Source organism: Patella vulgata, chromosome 4, assembly GCF_932274485.2.
Source record: "Patella vulgata chromosome 4, xgPatVulg1.2, whole genome shotgun sequence".
In the NCBI taxonomy this organism is placed as follows: Eukaryota; Metazoa; Mollusca; class Gastropoda; family Patellidae; genus Patella; species Patella vulgata.
The window spans coordinates 76980010-76999469 of NC_065882.2; the positions used below are offsets into that span (position 1 = coordinate 76980010).

Below are 19460 nucleotides of genomic sequence, written 5' to 3' on the forward strand. Positions count from 1 at the left end.
GCTGTATCATAAAGTCTGTCATTGAGTCAACTGGCGTGGTTTCGATTCCCCGATTGTACATGACAAGGATTAGGGTCGCCTGTCCAACCTCATAGATTTTCTCCCACTGCTAATTAAGACCCCTACGTGCAAGCGAACTATGGAAAAAAAATTGAACCATATGTAATTGCCGAAATGACCTAGTCTGTGTCGAGTGGACGTTAAACCCCCCCCTCTCTCTCTCTCTCTCTCTCTCTCTCTCTCTCTCTCTCTAAAATGAAAAAGCTGTTTGATTTTCAACAGTTGGAGTTTTGGGGAGGCTTCTGTTCAACTTTAAGAACATAAAGCAGACTGAAATTTATTTCTATTTTTAAATTTCTGACTTCAGGATTCACTGAAGATGATTTAGAGAAACCTGTTTTTACCATTAAACCTTCTGCAGCTAAAGTTCCTTTTATTTTATCTGGAAACACGGATAAATCTGTCGTTCAGGTAGGTGAAAATATAAATGGTTTATTTATTGGGGAATTTGTAAAACTTTAAAAGATATGTTTACTTTACAGTCTTTGAAGTTCTGTGCGTCATTTGAGGGATTTTGATTCGATTGCAAACTATAATATTGTTATTAAAGTTGAATTTCTAAATGGAATATCTCGTCCAAAATGGTCCAATTCTATTCAGTACAGTAAACTTTGCATAAGTCAGATCTTCGCTCAATTTGGATAAAATAGTTTAAACCCTTTGATCCTGCACGTTTTTCTTATTAAATTTCTGCGCGTAAGTCAGTTTCGTCCCGATGGTCAAAACGCGATCAGGTATTCCATGCACAGAGCCCCAAAATAATTTCTCCAATTATTTTGACTCAAATCAGCCTATTTGACGCGATGCAATAATAGAATTTTCACGGAAAATTCGAAAATCGCTGTTTAGGACATTTTTTTAAAGATGGCGACAAAACGGAAGTTATCTACTCGCACATACGAACAAAAGCTTGAAATGTGCCTTTGAATCAATTATTGTCCAGCTCTTGCAGTTTATTTCTAATCGAGCTAAGACTGAATTTTTGTCTTCGGCTAACTCGGATCTTCGCTTAACTCGTATAAAATTGGTCAGTCCACTAGATCTGACTTTTGCAAAGTTTACTGTATTTACAACGATGTGATTGATTGATGATTTCATCACTTTTAACCCCCCCTTCAGATGTTATAAAGAAGCCAGTGCCTCCTTTTGTTTTGTAGCTTAATTTTTGAAACCACCGGAAACAGCTCTAGCATGCCTCATATTGCCAGCGTATATGATCCTTATATAGTGCGTAGCTGTTCACGTGACTCCAGCAGATTGATTCATTAGTTTTGGGTGGTGTTATAGGTTTTTTTTAGTTTTTTTTTGTCCCCCGCCTTTCGAAGAAAGCAGGGGACTATTAAAATGGGTTCGTCCGTCTGTCTGTCCGTCTGTCTGTCTGTCTGTCCGTCTGTCCGTCTGTCTGTCTGTCCGTCTGTCTGTCCGTCACACTTTTTGGGACACAATAACTCTCTTCCTAATTGAGCTAGAATGTTCAAACTTGGTGTATGTGTTTATTAGGTCAATGCCTTGATGGAGTTCGAAGATGAGCATTTTCCGCTTAGGGTAAGCAGAGATAAGCAATTTGATTGGTTGATGCTTTGGGACACGATAACTCTCTTCCTAATTGGGCTAGAATGTTCAAACTTGGTGTATGTGTTGATTAGGTCAATGCCTTGATGGAGTTCGAAGATGAGCATTTTCCGCTTAGGGTAAGCAGAGATAAGCAATTTTTTTGGTTGATGCTTTGGGACACGATAACTTTTAATTGAGCTAGAATGTTCAAACTTGGTGTATGTGTTTATTAGGTCAATGCCTTGATGGAGTTCGAAGGTGAGCATTTTCCGCTTAGGGTAAGCAGAGATGAATTTGATTGGTTGATACTTTGGGGCACGATAACTCTCTTCCTAATTGAGCTAGAATGTTCAAACTTGGTGTATGTGTTGATTAGGTCAATGCCTTGATGGAGTTCGAAGATGAGCATTTTCCGCTTAGGGTAAGCAGAGATAAGCAATTTGATTGGTTGATGCTTTGGGACACGATAACTTTAGTTCTAATTAAGTGAGATTGATGAAACTTGGTGTATAGTTTCATTACAGTAATACCTTGACTAAGTTTGATAATGAGCATTTTCTGCTCAGGGTAAGCAGAGCGATACGCAATTTGATTGGTCGAGACTTTGGAAAACAATAACTCTCCTACTTTGATTGTCCCCCGCCTTTCGAAGAAAGCAGGGAACTATTAAAATGGGTTCGTCCGTCTGTCTGTTTGTCTGTCTGTCCGTTCCGCTTATTTGTGATAAATTTATATGTGTCCTCTAATTATTTTCCTATTTCGGCGGGGGACATCAGCCTCACTGTTGGCTTGTACTTTTTCCAAGAGGCAAATCAAACATGATAATAAGATGATGAGAGAAAGAGTAATGATGTCATGAATGATCCGCCTCTTGAGGATAAGCCATAAAAACCTGCTTAAATTAAAACTAGGGTTATCATTGCTTCAACAAAATTAGGTTTTCAGCAAAGTGCAAACAAACTGATTATGAATATTATTTTATTTATTGAAAGGTTCCTGCAACGATCAACCAATATTTACGAGATTATCAGAGAGATGGCATACGATTTTTATACAAACATTATAAAGACAATAAAGGAGCCATATTGGGAGATGATATGGGACTGGGTAAAACAGTTCAGGTAGGCCTACATATTGGGAAATGATATGGGATTGGGTAAAACAGTTCAGGTAGGTCTACATATTGGCAAATGATATGGGATTTTGTTCCATTCTTTCTGTCATTGGCTGAGTTAAAAAAAGATTTATTCCAACTTGTACCAATCCTGTATTTGCCGGCTTGACCTCTTGTGACCTCTCGCGATTGACTACCTTTCCGTAATCTCTTGTTTAGTTTCTGTGTATTGTGTATCTGTAATATTTCAGGTTATTGGCTTCCTGGCTGCTTTATTAAACAAACAAGGAAATCGGGTTGATGTTTTAAAACAGAAACCATCATTTATTAGAAAGGTAAGATTCCTTTTTAATGTCAAATGCTTTTTTATTTGTTCACTTCTGTCATGTTCAAAATTGGAACCTTTATTTTGAAAGCATACACATTAATGAGTCGAATATAAGGGATATTCTTTTGTACCTTTGTTTCTCTCACCTGTAGGGCCACCTGTCAAACCATATGTTAGTCCCAAAATGACCTAGTTTGTGTCGAGCAGACGTTAAACCCCATTTCTCTCTCTCTCTCTCTCTCTCTCTCTCTCTCTCTCTCTCTTATCTCACTCTTGAGTAAGTATGGGGCGGGATTACTAATCTCGTGGTTATGGATTTCATTCTGGTGTTGTCAGAGATTTTCCAACCAGGTTTCCCCTTGTCAGTGGTTCAGGACGGAGGGCTTGGTGATGATGTTCGGATGAGATGAAAAACTGAGGTACTCGTTGGCATGCGCGTAAAAGAACATTTGATAAAGAGTATATGGAAGTTAAAACCACATTTCATTTATCAAGAACATAATAATTTACATATGCCAAGACAACAGGGGGGGGGGGGAAGGAGGAGAAATGAGGTTTTAACGTCCACTTGACACAAACTAGGTCATTTCTGGACTAACATATGGTTCAATTTTATTTCAATAATTCGCTTGTGCGTAGGGGTCTTTAGCAGTGGGAGGAAACTGAGGACCCGGAGAAAATCCATGAGGTGGGAGAGACGTCCCTACTCCTTGTCAGGTACAACCTGGGAAACGAAACCACACCAGTTGACTCAATAACAGGCCTTATGATACAGCGCACATGCTTTAACCATTAGGCCATCCACGCCCCCCCGAACAACAAAAGGATGTCACACTCGTTCATCAAAGATTCTTCATAAAATTTGTCTAAAATCTTATATATTAAAAATTGAAATCGTCATCCCTTTTATTTTATTTAACAGCTTTCAGATACTGAATATATTGATGATAAAAGTTGTACGAGTCCGTTCCTGATTATTGGACCTGGTAGTGTTTTATATAACTGGTTAGATGAACTAGAAACATGGGGATATTTCTCTGTTGGGTAATTTATTTTCTTTATTGTCAACCATATCAAAATATTGAACTTACATACGTGTACCTAATGCTGTACTTGCTTTGGTAATTCTTGGATATGTACCAACTTGAGTAATATAGCGATCTATATTTCGTTTCATTTTTTTATACTTTCGATGGCCTCTACTGCATGCAGATCTGACCAGTTGTAGTGGGAGGTCGCGTCAGGGGTCATATGAGCGTCTTTTAACCCTATGACGACACTAGCTTTGTGTCTTTTCTCAAGCGGTACTTCTGTTACCGGTACTTCTGTATTCTTAATTTTCATATTGTGTAAAATAACTTTGTTTTTGTTGATTAGAAAATACCATGGTGTTGATAAAGAAAGATGTCTTGCGGAAATATTGAAAGGAAAAGTTGAAATTGTTGTCACAACATTTGAAACATTTAGAGAGAATATGGTAAGAATTTATTTTTGTCTTTGAGTAAAGACCCAGGATGACTGTGAATAAGGTGCTGACTCTGTACTGGATGACTGTGACTGAATGAATAAGGTGCTGACTCTGTACTGGATAACTGACTGAATGAATAAGGTGCTGACTCTGTACTGGATGACTGTGACTGAATGAATAAGGTGCTGGATAACTGTGACTGAATGAATAAAATGCTGGGTCTGTTTAGGATGACTGTGACTGAATGAATAAGGTGCTGGCTCTGTACTGGATGACTGAGTAAGGTGCTGACTCAGTACTGGATGACCGTGACTGAATGAGTGACCGGGTTTTATCCCAGTGCTAGCTGTGAAAGTTCATCAGGATCTTCCATCACGGTTTCCCCTGGCAACAAACAGTCTCTAATCATTGTGATTTGATGCAAAACTGAGGTACTGTGTTCACGTTGGTGTGCACGTCAAAGAACTCTTGAAATAAGAATAAACTGTAGGGCCAATGTCTGGGCAAAATGTCCTCATAGAACACTATGTGATGAGAATTTGGATGTTATTAAATCCCATTCATTTCACTCCACAAAATGTTTTGATGTTGGTTTCAGAAAGAAATATGTCGAGTAGTCTGGGAAGCTGTAATTGTTGATGAAGTTCATCGGATCAAGGTTGGTTCTAGTTGTTTTTAATATCTTTTTCTGTGGCAGACATTTCTTTACTTCGAAATACTTTTAAGAAACATGTTTGTGGTCTAAGGGGAGATAATATGAGATTAGGGACATGCATACAGAGTTACTTTTCCTTACTTTATTAAGTTTTTGAGACATTTTCAGCTGTAAATAGAGAGAAATGGGGTAACGTCCACTCGACACAAACTAGGTCATTTCGGGACTAACATATGGTTTAATTTTATTTAAATAATTCGCTTGCGTGTAGGAGTCTTTAGCAGTGGGAGGAAACCGGAGGACCCGGGGAAAACCCACGAGGTTGGACAGTCGAGCCTACTCCTTGTCATGTACAACCGGGGAATCGAAACCATGCCAGTTGACTGAACTGTAAACAGAAATATACAAACTGTATGTATTACAGACATACTCTTACGATAACTGGCAATGGTATGGCAAGGTCGTAAGTAGAACCTTCTTAAAGGGGCATTATGGGAGATTAGATAAAGAGTTGACGTTCGCGCTAAAATAGTTAAAAAATAGACAACGTAAATAGAATATGCTGAAAATTTCAGTCAAATTGCTCCACTCTGAACCAAGATATTACCATTTGAATTTTAGGCTGGCCTCGATCATCATTACTAAAGTTGGTACGATAAAAAACAAAGTCTCTATTATGCATATAGCGATTTAATTATTTTTAAAAAAATGTACACCAATCTGCTAAATATCGAAGACTAGTGATGGCATTGAGAGTATAATATGGTCTGGAAAACTAATTAATAATTAATAATTTAGAAAACATTTCAGGCCTAAAGAAAGATCTGCAATAGGCAGATTTACCGCTTGCATAATCATAATGTATGTTTAATTTGGGACTGTTGGTTTAGGAAATGAATCACACCAATTCCCGTATAAAATGTGTATTCAGATTAATTTTACTCATTGTATTCCTACACTCGGCAAACCTCGGCTGTATGACGGTAAGTGATATGTACCTATGCCTATATAATTGCGATACGGCACCGGTTTACTTGTTAGGGAAACTTGCCGCTTCTAAAACCAAGTTCTCAAAGTTGCGTTGTTCGCAGAGTGTGTAGAATTTTCAGTGCAAAGTTGTCCTTGTTTGAAGACTTTGAAATATTTGTATGATAAAACATTCTTCAAAGGCGTTGTCACGGGCAACGCTGTTGGTAATCTAATGGCGGACTTCGTCATACAGCCGAGGCTAGATGTAGGGTACTGGAATCTGTTGAGGTTCTTCCATAGATCATTCATCAAAATTTCCCTGCAAAGTCTGAAATATCATAAACACAAATACACGTTTTATAATGAAAGAAAGTAGAATGTAGCTTTCTATTGTAGCGTGGTTTCCTCTTGTCAGTGATACAGGACGGAGGGCCTGACAAGTACAGCTGCCTAGTCATTCGGATGGAATGAAAAACTGAGGTCCCGTGTACACATTGTCGTGCACGTAAAAGATCCCTTGACAGTTGTAATTCGATATATAAGAGTAGGCCGTAGTGCCACTGTCTGGGCAAAATTTCCCTCATAGCACATTGTATGGCTTATGCCCGTCTTCATTAGCCCAGTTCAGAGCAGAACAGTAGGACGTTAAACCACATTTCATTTCATTTCATTTTCTCTTGTAGGATGTAAAATCTCTGACAACTAAAGCTTTACGAAAAATACCAACTAAACGGAGATATGGTCTGACTGGAACAGCTTTACAAAATAATATGACAGAATTATGGTCTTTATTAGATTGGTAGGTGTTAATCAATAAGTTCTTCGTGCACTGATTTGGAATTTGTAATGTTGAAATTTATGATATTTTTGAAGTTGGGTTGTGAAGTAAATATATACATCATTAACTTCTGTTTTATATTTTTTTATTGCCATTAATTTTATCAGAAATCTGGGGCCTGTTTCACGAAATTTTAACTAAGATAAAATCCAAATTTTAGTAATTTGATTTGATAATATTGATTTTTAGTGCTTTTCCAATCAAAATTGAAGTATCTACTAAAATTTGGATTTTATCTTTAGTTAAGATTTCGAAAAACAAGGCCCTGAATGTTATAGATTTCACTGTATTTGTTTTGACAATTAATTTCACTGTATTTGTTTTGGCAGGCTATATAAAAATAATAATCTGGTTCTCATGTAATCTGTATGAGCTGTTTTTATTTTAAAAAAAAACAAAAAAAAAACAGTCTCATTTGTTACCGCGCACAAATGTTTTACCCCTTTACAGGAAGCAACTCTGAAAAAAATATTTGAACGAATCCTGAAATGTGGCATAGACTCATTTATAAATGATACTGACAATTATAAATAATACTGGAAAATTGCAAATTCCTGTTAAACAACATGATGAGATAAATGTAGTGCCTTAAGTTGAAATGTGATGTTTATGATAAGTCATTTAGCCCAGGGAGTTGAGGGGGGGTTGTGGATGGCTGAATGGTTAGCATGTGCGCGCTGTGTCATAAGGCCTGTCATTCAGTCAACTGGCGTGGTTTCGAATCCCTGGTTGTACGTGACAAGGAGAAACGTCGCCTGTCCAACCTCTTGGGTTTTCTCCGGGTCCTCTGGTTTCCTCCCACTGCTAAAGACCCCTACACGCAAGTGAATTATTGAAATAAAATTAAACCATATGTAAGTCCTGAAATGACCTAGTTTGTGTCGAGTGGACGTTAAACCCCATTTCTCTCTCTCATTTAGCCCCTTCCCGTCTTCTCCCACATCAGATTTTTGGTAAGGGTTGTCATGAAAACTTTTTTTTTGTTTCTTTATCCTGTGATTTACTAGCAGCTAATGACCTATTTTGTACATAAGACAGAGTGAACTCACTCTAGAACACCTGATACCACATCTAATAGCAAACATGGCTGTATAATAGATCCATTGTTTGTTTCTATGGAAACAAAAGTGTCACTCCATATTTTTCTGTTTCAGGGCTCAGCCGGATGTTTTGGGGTTTGTTTACGAATTTACTGAGAATTTTGTTAAACCTATTGAAAAGGGACAAAGGGTGGATTCTACAAAACGAGAATTAGCGGAAGCTCGTAAATGTAAGTTATGTATGGAAATTTGCTTTATAATATGTAAGGCTACTGTTAACTTATTCTGATGGTTCCTAAAAAACTACAGAAGAAAATGACAGTTGATTATTGGTCTGTTTTATTTTTGATTTCTTGTAACAATCAATGAGCATCAAGATGAGCTTGGTGTTAACATGAATATTCATGACCTTTGTATATATGAATGGTAATGACTTGCCATGGACTTCATGATCATTTGTCATGGCAAAGTGTGCAGTTGTCTTTTGTACATCCAAAGCAATAACATTTAAAGGCATTAATGGGAGGCATTTAAAGTTGTGAATAATTTGATATACATAGTGTGGTCACATTTAACAGTTTGTACCAGTGATGGGTTTCGCCCGGAAATTCCGGACTTGTCCGACGTTATTTTCCAAACGCTCAAAATTGTCCGACAGTGAATATGCCCATAAAATTACAAAGTAATGTGTAAATTCTTCTGTATTTATTGTTGTTGTTATTGCTGTTGTTATTTTATTAAAAAATAATGAAATGGAACGTACCTGAAATAAAAGAAAAGAAAAAAACGTTAGATTGTTGTTTTTTATTACGTACAGGATTTCAATATTTTGTTGACACATGATTTTTAATTGTGGTCTGAACCCACCTGCTTAAATAACGTTATGCCCCTTTATTTTCGGTAAAATGTCCGACTGGGAAAATTTTGAAATCCCATTACTGGTTTGTACTCAACTTTTGTTTTCAAATTGTGAAATAAAAGTATACAATGTTTGTTCTATGATATTTATTATTTCAGTAAAAGAGAAATTTTCTGCGATCAGAAATGCAATGATGATTAGAAGAATGAAGACATTGATAGCTGATCAACTTCCTGAAAAAGGTGATTTTTTAAAAATCTGTTGAATTACAAATACAAGACCACTTGTTATTAATACAAATAGGGTATTATATCATGATATTGATGTGTCTTTCACAAAGTAATTGATATTACACAGGACAGAATTAGAAGGTGTTCTGTTATTGTATCATAGTTGATAATGTGGTGTTCTGTAATTGTATCATAGATGATAATGTGGTATTCGGTAATTGTATTACAAATGATAATGTGGTGTTCTGTAATTGTATTACAGTTGATAATGTGGTGTTCTGTAATTATATTATAGATGATAATGTGGTGTTCTGTAATTATATTATAGATGATAATGTGGTGTTCTGTAATTGTATTACAGTTGATAATGTGGTGTTCTGTAATTATATTGTAGATGATAATGTGGTGTTCTGTAATTATATTATAGATGATAATGTGGTGTTCTATAATTGTATCATAGATGATAATGTGGTATTCGGTAATTGTATTACAAATGATAATGTGGTGTTCTGTAATTGTATTACAGTTGATAATGTGGTGTTCTGTAATTATATTATAGATGATAATGTGGTGTTCTATAATTATATTATAGATGATAATGTGGTGTTCTGTAATTGTATTACAGTTGATTATGTGGTGTTCTGTAATTATATTGTAGATGATAATGTGGTGTTCTGTAAGTTAAGTCATCTCCAGACCAGTGTGTATAAAGCTATATTAAATCATCCTGATCTACAGTTAGTTTTAAAGAGTGAAGATCCGTGTACATGTGGTAGTGATAAATCACGCGGAACATGCTGTTATACGGTAGGTTGTGAAAATATTGTCTCAAAGTTTGTGAGAGATTGTTATATAGATTTATACATATATTTTACTTTACTGATGACTGACTGGACACTAGAAATACCTAAAACTAATGCTGAAGGAACGCATATTTTTAGTAAATTTACCCTGGTGCAGGACAGAGTGCCTGGCGAAGTCAAGTAACCATTTGATCAAGAAATAACAACCAACCCCCTCACTTAAGCTAGCACACAATAAGCTAGCAGACAACAGTCGGGTTGCCAGTTAGTGATACCCTGACAATTTTGCCCAGTACTTGCCCCATGGGCGTTTTTCGGGTAATCCAGTATTTTTCTAGCAAGATTGGGTGTCAATGCTTTCCACATATCCGAAATTTGCCATACTTTTATTGGAAATAACCACCCGATAAATACTTTTCTGGGAATGTATCTTTAAATTGGCGGATATTTGTTTAATTGTATGAGGTTGTTTTAGCATATCTGTCCATCATTTATCTGTAATGTTATCTATGGTAATTTTTGTCATCTGTGATAATGGACTTTTTTATCTTGTTTTAAATTTTCCAAAGAAATCAAGCGACGGAATGATGACTGTTCAAGGCCTTAAACTTTCCTTCATGCATCTACTGATGAAAGTGGCCAATCATGTGGCTTTACTAATACCAGGATCTAACACAAGTAAGAATCAAAATGTCCGAGCTCGTGAAATCTGTGAGACGGCTTTAAAGGGTCATCAAGAATTTATCAATCTAAAAGAAGATGCAACATTCCGAACTCTCTCTGATCCCAAGTACTGTGGAAAAATGAAGGTAGGTGATAGTTTTAATTTTGATATTTATATAATCTGAGTTTTAAGTTCATCAGGATATTTAGCGTAGTCTCCCTATGTTAAGATGGAGGACTGGGCCTTTCAAGGAACAATTGTTGTTGTTCTTAGCGTTTATTGATCGCTTCCACCGAAGGTGATATCGCAGACAAGTAGTCTTATTTCCATTTTTTTTATTATCTTAGCGCACGCGAAGGGGTCTTTGCGGTTTGAGGAAACCGGAGTACCTGGAGTAAACCCACGAGCTTGAGATGCAGCTCCTATCTCCATGTCACATACGCTCACACCAGGGATCGAAACCACAACCACAAGCCCAGAGGTGACCGGCCAGCTAGAGGTCGAAGTTCAACACTCTAGACCACTAGGCCATCCCAACCCCCCTAGTCTTTTCTAGTCATTCCTTGAAGTATTCCTTGCCATGACAGTTGATTAAGAATAGATGGAAACTCTGCTGTCTGGGAAAAGTAGGACATTGAGCCTCATTTCATTTCTTGTTGAGACACAATTTACCCAATACACAGAAAGAAATCAGGTTCAGACATCATTATCTTATCAGCAATGTAGTATTTAAAATGAATTTTCATTTTTGTTTTCAGATTTTGGAAGGACTTTTACAAGTGTTTTATAAAACTCATTGCAGAGTTCTTATATTCTCTCTTTCTACCAAGGTAGGATTCAAATTCGTGGTCTAAGGGGAGATAATATGAGATTAAGGACATTAGTACAGAGTTATGTCCCCTTTTAATGATTCACATTTTTAACAATTTTAATGCCCCATTCTGATATTAAATACTCAATAATAAGTTGATGAAAAGACTAAAGCTCTTTAATTAAGTTTATTCTCCTACAGAACACAGTCCAAATATGACAACCTATAGAACACAGTCCAAATATAGAACACAGTCCAAATATGACAACCTAAAGAATACAGTTCAAAATCTTACAACCTATAGAATACAGTCCAAATATGACAACCTATAGAACACAGTCCAAATATGACAACCTATAGAATATGTTAGTCCCGAAATGACCTAGATTTTTAGATCGAATGGACGTAAAATTCCATTTCTCTCCCTCTAATGATTGATCACATTATTTCAGCTATTAGATATATTAGAACAATATCTAATCAGTTCATGTTATGAGTTCAGAAGAATAGATGGATCTGTTAGTAACAAGAAAAGGATGGAACTTGTTCGGGAATTCAATAAAAGTCCAAATATTTTTATATTTCTCATATCTACCAAGTAAGTAATTAGATAATAGTACTTAATTTGGGGGGTTGGATGGCTGAATGGTTAGGTGTTCAATCATAAGGTCTGTCATTGAGTCAACTGGCGTGGTTTTGATTCCCCGGTTGTATGTGACAAAGAGTACGGTCGGGTGTCCAACATCGTGGGTTTTCTCCAGGTCCTCTGATCTCCTCCCACTGCTAAAGACCCCTACCATCTCTCTCTCTCTCTCTCTCTCTCTCTCTCTCATGGGAGATTTCACATGATTGATACCGGAATCAGGAGGATAACAGTGACCGCTATGATGTAGCCCTCTCGTAACCATAAGGTTGTTATTCATGTTTTCATAAAAATTGATAATTGTATCCTTCAAACTGGGATTTATTGGATTCTAAGAAATTATTTATAAGTCTAGATGTATATTTGGTTATATTTAAGTTATAAGTCTAAATGTGTATTTGGTTATATTTAAGTTATAAGTCTAGATGTGTATTTGGTTATATTTAAGTTATAAGTCTAGATGTGTATTTGGTTATATTTAAGTTATAAGTCTAAATGTTTATTTATATATATTTGTGTATTTTAGAGCAGGAGGATTAGGATTAAATCTAACAGGTGCTAATCGTGTTGTTATCTTTGATCCCAACTGGAATCCAAGTCATGATCTTCAAGCTCAAGACAGGTAACTATAGAGCTGGATTAAGCTTGCATAGAGCCCCTGGATGAACATGTCCCTGGGGTTCTTGCATCTCCAGTGGAAAAGGACGGACGCATATTCTGGTTATTGTCTTTGACACTCACATAAATACAATTTGTATGTCAGCATGGTAGATAGATAGATTTATTTGGCACAAATAAATATAACATTATAAATTATAGGCTTTATATAAAATATTTTTTTATACGCCCACATTTTCATGTGGACGTATTATGCCGTCGCCCTGTCCATCTGTCCACAGTTTGTTTGTGGACACTCTACAGGTCACAATTTTTATCGGATTTCAACGAAACTTGAAATATAGGTTTATCTCCCTAAAATCTCGGTTCCTTTCTATATTGGCATGTATCGGACCGTAACTTCATGGATTATGGCCCCTGATTGTACGTAAATAATCGTGTTTTTAGCTTGTAGACCCTATAGAGGTCACAGTTTTTATCCGATTTTGTTGAAACTTGAAATGTAAGTTTATAACCCAAAGATCTCGGTTCCTTGCGATATATTCGCACATATCGGACCGTAATTTCCTGAATTATGGCCCCTGATTGTACGAAAAATCACGTTTTTAGCTTGTGGACCCTATAGAGGTCATAATTTTTATCCGATTTAAAAAAACGTATTATTATATCACCGTTACACCCTAAGGATGGCTGAGTTCGAATTTTGTAAAAATCGGACCAAACCTGCCAGACAAAATGGCCGCTCCTCAATGCAAATAGTGAAAACATCTGGTATATCAAGGTTGTGGACCCTCTGGAGGTCTCAATTTTGTGCCGATTTTGATGAAACTTGAAATGCATGTTTATAACCCAAAGATCTTGGTTTCTTTCAATATTCATGCATATCAGATCGTAACTTCCTGAATAATGGCCCTGATTGTACGAAAAATCACTACTTTTTTTGAGCTTGTTCTCTGTCCATCTCTTGCAAAATGTGGGCGTATCTTGCATGGCAACCGCTTGTTTAACTTATTTGTGGGCCACAGTAATATTGGGGCCAGCGCTGTCATTTTTATTAATGTTTCATATAAATCTATTTTAGGGCCTATCGTATACGACGGAGATCGATTTTACTATATAAATCTATTTCAGGGCATATCGTATTGGACAGAGACAAGATGTTAAAGTATACAGATTAATATCTGCTGGTACAATAGAAGAAAATGTTTATCTTAGACAAATTTATAAACAGGTACTGTCATCCATTTTTGATCTCTGTCTGTTAATCCCCAAAGAACTATTGTTGCAGGTGGTTGGATGGCCGAATGGTTATCATGTGCGTGCTGTATCATAACGCCTGTCATTGGGCAACTGGCGTGGTTGTGAATCCCCTGTTGTACATGACAAGGAGTAGGGTTGCCTGTCCAACGTCGTGGGTTTTCTCTGGGTCCTCCGGTTTCCTCCCACTGCTTAAGACTCCTAAATGCAAGCAAATTATTGAAATAAAATTAAACCATATGTTAGCCCGAATTGACCTAGTCTGTGTTGAGTGGACGTTAAACCTCATTTCTCTGTCTCTCACTATTGTTGCACTGTGTTTGATTATGATTTTAAATATACAGACACTATCACCATATATTTTGATTTGACTATATATTTATATCAGGCCTGTTTAACTTAAATTATATAGTAATTTGAAAGAAATAATCGTATGAATTTAACTGTGCCATTCTCAGAAGGATTCGGACATCATCTCACATCAGTGGTCCTGCTCAAAGAACCATTAAAATGGAAACAGCATTTAAGATACAAACATTTTAAATTCAAATTTTTGAGTCCTTCAGTTTTTATTCTCATTTCAACAACTTCAGCGATTCATTACTCATGATTTAAATAATTGTTTCAAGTTGACCTCTTTTTGTTTCAGCAATTAGGAAATGTGGCCATCAGTGCTGAAAATGCCAAGAGATTATTCCATGGTGTTCAGGGAAACAAAAATAAACAAGGTGAACTGTTTGGTATTAAAAACATGTTTCAACTACGTACTGGTGAATCTTGTCTAACTATGGATATCTTAGAGGTATTTTCATATTTTGGATTATTTGATATTGAATCACTTGCAAAGGACAGCAGTGGGAAAGTTGAATCGCTAAAGGGAATAGTCTGAAAATTGTTGAATTCCGTTCAGTAATGACAAAGATATTGACGTACAGAGTCCTATGCAGACAAGCCAGTGTCACCTATTTGTGTAGGGTAAAATCTTTTGATGGGCAGGCCCAAAATTGAACTATATGTTAGTCCCGAAATTACCTAGTTTGTGTCGAGTGGACGTTGAACCCCATTTCTCTCTTTCCCTTTAGATGGGCATGTTTTTAATCCAAATCGGGAGATCATATGTCGTCAATGTTTTGGTTTTGTTTTCTTAGTTAAATAAATGTTAACTGACTAGAATTTGAGTAATATTAGCAGGGATTTAGGCATGAAAAACTATTTATTATCTAATCAATGCAATTGATGATCAATAACTTTAGAGTGTATATAAGGTTATCATATTGATCTTAAATACAAACCTAGAAATAAACCACCTCTCACAGACAATCTCAGGTACAAATTAAGACTTTGTCAGGCAAAATTTATTTAGTGGCTGTTATTTTATCAGGCACAGATTGGACGTAAAGTAGTGAACATTTCACTATTACCCGGTAGTAATCTTTTCTACAATCCATTTGTCTTTTTTATGAATTATTATTTGGCTAAGTGGGTAAGACGCTGGCTCGCTAGCCTGGAGGTTGTGTGTTCGATCCCTGCGTTCATCAGAATTTTCAGTTGTGGTTTCCCCTTGTCAGTGGTGCCATCTACTGTGTAGTCATTCAGATGATATGAAAAACCTATGCACGTAAAAGATCCCTTGGCAGTTGGAATTTGATATAAGAGTAGGGTGTAGTACACTGTTTGGCGTATGCCCGTCCTCATTAGCCCAGTAGGAGCAGAACAGTAGGACGTTAAACCCCATTTCATTTCATAAACTTTATTACATAATGTTATGGAATCCATTGGTCTTATTTGCGATTTTATTATACATTATTGTTACAGAGAAATTGTAAAGTAGAAGCAGGATTAAAAGGATATGATATGACTAAATATATTCCATCTGTTTACGAGACTCAAGATTCATCAAATGACATGGAAGAAGATAAGTTAGATCTGAAGAGAGCCGATAGTTCAACAGATTCAGATACATTTCACGATCTCTTTGATTCTAATGGTAAGTTATATTTCTCGATCTCTTTGATTCTAATGGTAGATCACATTCAATGATCGCTTTGATTCTAATGGTAGATCACATTTCACGATCTCTTTGATTCTAATGGTAAGTCACATTCCACGATCTCTTTGATTCTAATGGTAGATCACATTTCACGATCTCTTTGATTCTAATGGTAGATCACATTTCACGATCTCTTTGATTCTAATGGTAGATCACATTTCACGATCTCTTTGATTCTAATGGTAGATCACATTTCACGATCTCTTTGATTCTAATGGTAAGTCACATTTCACAATCTCTTTGATTCTAATGGTAGAGCACATTTCACGATCTCTTTGATTCTAATGGTAAGTTATATTTCACGATCTCTTTGATTCTAATGGTAAGTCACATTTCACGATCTCTTTGATTCTAATGGTAGGTCACATTCAATGATCACTTTGATTCTAATGGTAGGTTATATTTCACGATCTCTTTGATTCTTATGGTAAGTTATATTCCACGATCTCTTTGATTCTAATGGTAGATCACATTCAATGATGTTTTTGATTCTAATGGTAAGTTACGTTTCACGATCTCTTTGATTCTGATGGTAAGTCACGTTCAATGATGTCTTTGACTCCATGGTAAGTCACACTCAATGGTCTCTTTGATTCTAGTGGTAATCACACAAGCCTTGAAATAATTGCTGATTTTTGGCCAGACATTTCAGATTTTCAGCCATGTGTCTTGTGTCTTGTCCGTAGTTTTGTTTTATGTAATTATGTGTGGTGCAGCCCCCCTGCACTTACGATTGTGTAGGCTCTATATTATTATACCAAAAACTGTTGAAATTTACTATGTTTAATCTTTATTATTGTAGCGTATTTTTCGGGGTACAAGTTGATACTTATTTCCGTGGAAGTCGGGCTTTCGACTTATACTCCACATCGACTTATAGATGAAGATAAAAATTACAACCCGAAAAAATAATTATCACACTTGTAGTCGTACAGTAAAGTTAAACTTTTGCTATCGTCCAGAACTACTTGCGGTATCCAATACAAATACTTGTCGAATGTTGGCCGTGAAAGTTCATCGGGATTTTCCGGTATGGTTTCCCCTTTTCAGTGGTTTAGGACAGGGGGCCTGACAAAGACAGCTGACTAGTGAATTGGATGGCGACGAAAAACCAAGGTCCAGTGTATACATTGGCATGACACATAAAAGATCCCTTGGCAGTTGGAATTTGATATAAGAGTAGGCCATAGTGCCGCTGCCCCGGCCCAAATTTCCCTCATGGTGCACTGTATGGCGTATGTCCATCTTTATTAGCCCAATAGGAGCAAAACAGTAGGATGTTAAACCCCATTTCATTTTGATTTCCAATTCTTCAGGATTGTCTTATTTTTCTCTTTAGATGAAAGTGAATTGGTCACGAGAACCACCAAGAAATCTGAGAAGTCTCCTGTAGCTGGTCCAAGTAAAACATCCTATGTTAAAGTGAGAAAAGATGTCACAAGACAGTTAAAGAAGAAGACCAGTGTAACTGATGAACCTTTAAATCAATCTTTTGCTTCTATTAGTGATGTATTAGGTGAGGATATAAGAATTTTAGATTAAAAGTTTAGTTAATTTTGTATTAGATGCTACAGTTCAGTGAAAATCTTACAGATTTTGCTGCTTACTCATCTTTCAGGTATTAAGTAATTTACATCTGAAGTCTGTGGTATTCAAATTTCAAAGTAAAACCATCAGATTCCCTGGTTGTACGTGACAAGGAGTAGGGTCGCCTGTCCATCCTTGGGTCCTGCGGTTTCCACCCACTGCTAAAGACCCCTGTGTGCAAGCGAATTATTGAAATAAAATTGAACCATATATTAGTTTTTGTCGAGTGGACGTTAAACCCCATTTCTCTCTCTCTCTCTTTCTCTTATACACTCTCTGTAAAACCATCATTAAAAAAATCCATCTTCTATGATGTAGTCAAAGGGGAGATAATATTGTGTTTGTGACACTGAAGCAGAGTTATATCCCCTTAGTCTGACTCTTGAGAAAAGCATCATTTTGAGAATACTTTGTTTATTAATGGTATATTTTAGGTCAGAGTCAAGTATTACATATACATGAGAATATAAATATTATTGGTACCAGTAAAGCTGAAGATTATATGACACGCTGTGCTATACAAGAAGTTTATGAATTACATCAAAATTCTCAAGTTCCTGCTGCTCATTGTGATCCTTTATCAGAGGTAGGACTTTCTACAATTTATGGGAGCTGTGGTGGCTTAGTGAGTAAGATGTTGGCTCGTTAACCTGGATGTCCTGTGTTCCATTCCTGTGTTGACCGAGAGAGTTCATTGGGATTTTCTGACATGATTCCCCTATGTCAGTGGTGCAGGACGGAGGCCATGGCAAGTGACTGTATAGTCGTTCGGAATGGTACAAAAAACTGAGGTCGAATGTACACATTAGCGTGCATGTAAAAGAACCCTTGACAGTTGGAATTCAATATAAGATTAGGCTGTAGTGCTGTTGTCTAGGCAAAATTTATCTCCTAGCACACTGTATGGCGTATGCCCGTCTTCATTAGCCTTGTCGATGCAGAACAGTAGGACGTTAAACCCCTATTTCATTTCTACAATTTATGCTGTACATAATCTTCTTTATCACAGGTAGGACTGCTAACATTAATGTTGTAGATGTCATTAGTTAGAAGCATATTTTATGAAATTTGCTTTTCCAGAATGCGAATTCTCTTGCACACTTTTCAAAATAAGCCAATAATAAGGGTTTTTATAGATATAGTTTTTATGCTTTGTTCCAATTAATATTGGGGGGTCCGCAGTATCATAAGGCCTGTCATTGAGTCAACTGGTGTGGTTTCGAATCCCCGGTTGTAGTGACAAGGAGTTGGGTCGCCTGTCCAACCTCGTGGGTTTTCTCCGGGTCCTCCGGTTTCCTCCCACTGCTAAAGACCACTACGCGCAAGCGAATTATTGAAATGAAATTAAACCATATGTTAGTCCCGAAATGACCTAGTCTGTGTCGAGTCGATGTTAAACCCCATTTCTCTCTCTTTCTTTCCCAATTAATATAAATATTAAGAGTGTAAATGTTGTATTTCTTTGAAAAAAATCAATTTTATGACTTAGCAAAGCATTACAAGAAAACCGAAAGTAGCCAGTATAAGCAAACTGAAAGTAGCCATTATTGTTTTAGTTACATGTCTGTTGGAAGCAAGTTAAACAAAATACCAAACCATGAAAATTTTTAATGAAATATGTGGACAAATGTTTATTTTTCAGCCTTCTAGTGACGAAGAACCTTTACCAAAGAAAAGGTTAGGAAGAAAATCTACATCTAAAACTGAACCGGATCATAATACAGCTAGAATATTACATCACGATTCTACTAATATACTACTTGGTCAAACTCCTACAGCTATTAAACGGTATGTATATATCACTGATTAGTTTGCCACATGATATGAATTCATAATTCTAATTAAACGGTACAAGGTGCACCTATTTTTTATTAGGTACAAATTTGAATATTTTGTTGACACATGATTTTTG

At 36.4% G+C, this 19460-nt stretch overlaps 1 protein-coding gene across 4 annotated transcripts in view; it reads left to right on the forward strand.

The window, feature by feature from the left end:
* LOC126818067 (DNA excision repair protein ERCC-6-like 2) overlaps positions 1 to 19460 on the forward strand; it is a 30121-nt gene that overhangs the window by 5319 nt on the left and 5342 nt on the right. Inside the window, exons 7-26 of one of the 4 annotated variants that reach the window (XM_056100646.1) lie at positions 368 to 471; positions 2607 to 2735; positions 2980 to 3063; positions 3979 to 4100; positions 4434 to 4533; positions 5123 to 5182; positions 6832 to 6947; positions 8141 to 8256; positions 9044 to 9127; positions 9774 to 9922; positions 10488 to 10727; positions 11341 to 11412; positions 11846 to 11991; positions 12563 to 12658; positions 13786 to 13885; positions 14561 to 14713; positions 15727 to 15898; positions 17301 to 17477; positions 17983 to 18134; positions 19191 to 19336. In XM_056100646.1, coding sequence (XP_055956621.1) covers positions 368 to 471; positions 2607 to 2735; positions 2980 to 3063; positions 3979 to 4100; positions 4434 to 4533; positions 5123 to 5182; positions 6832 to 6947; positions 8141 to 8256; positions 9044 to 9127; positions 9774 to 9922; positions 10488 to 10727; positions 11341 to 11412; positions 11846 to 11991; positions 12563 to 12658; positions 13786 to 13885; positions 14561 to 14713; positions 15727 to 15898; positions 17301 to 17477; positions 17983 to 18134; positions 19191 to 19336 — 2518 coding nt within the window. Of the gene's footprint in view, positions 1 to 367; positions 472 to 2606; positions 2736 to 2979; positions 3064 to 3978; positions 4101 to 4433; positions 4534 to 5122; positions 5183 to 6831; positions 6948 to 8140; positions 8257 to 9043; positions 9128 to 9773; positions 9923 to 10487; positions 10728 to 11340; positions 11413 to 11845; positions 11992 to 12562; positions 12659 to 13785; positions 13886 to 14560; positions 14714 to 15726; positions 15899 to 16297; positions 16319 to 16407; positions 16424 to 16451; positions 16459 to 17300; positions 17478 to 17982; positions 18135 to 19190; positions 19337 to 19460 lie in introns of those variants that run through there. The other 3 variants (XM_056100649.1, XM_056100647.1, XM_056100648.1) reach the window with 3 other exon arrangements.